Consider the following 781-nt stretch of genomic DNA (forward strand, 5'->3'; position numbering starts at 1 on the left):
TTGATCCAAGGCACCCCAGAGGTTGTGCCTACTGCTGGGGCACAGAGTGTTCCCCAGAGTTCTCAGGGGGCCTGCTTCTCCTCCACTATCATCAAAGCCATTCCACTGAGCAAATCAAATGAGGGCAGCAGCCAAGAAGAGAGTCCAAGCAGCTTCCAGGCTCCCATGTTCTTGCTCAGTGATGTGCTAAACAAGAAGTTGGCTCAATTGGTACAGTTGATGAGGGTCAAATATGTAACAAAGGAGCCCGTCACAAAGGCAGAAATACTGGAGAATGTCATGAAAGAGCATGAGGATGACTTCCCTGTGATCTTCAGCAAAGCCTGTGAATGCATGGAGATTGTCTTCGGCATTGAAGCAAAGGAAGTGGACCCAACCAGCCACTCCTATGTGCTCCAGAAGACACTAGGTCTCACCTACGATGGGATGCTGAATGACGGCCAGAGCATGCCCAAGACCGGCTTCCTGATATATATCCTTGGTGTGATCTTCATGGAGGGCAACAGTGCTACTGAGGAGAGAATCTGGAAAGTGCTAAATATGATTGGGGTGTGTGCTGGGCAGAAGGATTTCATCTACGGGGAGCCCAAGAAGCTCATCACCAAAGATTTGGTGGAGGAAAAGTATCTGGAGTACCATCAGGTGCCCAACAGTGATCCTCCATGCTATGAATTCCAGTGGGGTCCAAGGGCCCATGCTGAAACCAGCAAGATGAAAATCCTGAAGTTTTTTTCCAAGGTCAATGGGGTTGACCCCACTTCCTTCCCATACTGGTATGAGG

At 49.6% G+C, this 781-nt stretch overlaps 1 protein-coding gene across 1 annotated transcript; it reads left to right on the top strand.

Annotated features, from left to right (window-relative positions):
- Positions 1 to 6: 6 nt before the first annotated feature.
- Positions 7 to 777, top strand: LOC104982929 (putative MAGE domain-containing protein MAGEA13P; the record flags this gene model as incomplete). The annotated part of the gene is made up of 1 exon (XM_010832359.1): positions 7 to 777. A coding segment is annotated over exon 1 (612 nt), but the record flags the coding sequence as incomplete, so codon positions are not given.
- Between the last annotated feature and the right edge of the window lie 4 nt (positions 778 to 781).

Source organism: Bison bison, unplaced genomic scaffold (genome assembly GCF_000754665.1).
Source record: "Bison bison bison isolate TAMUID 2011002044 unplaced genomic scaffold, Bison_UMD1.0 scf7180017860944, whole genome shotgun sequence".
NCBI lineage: Eukaryota > Metazoa > Chordata > Mammalia > Artiodactyla > Bovidae > Bison > Bison bison.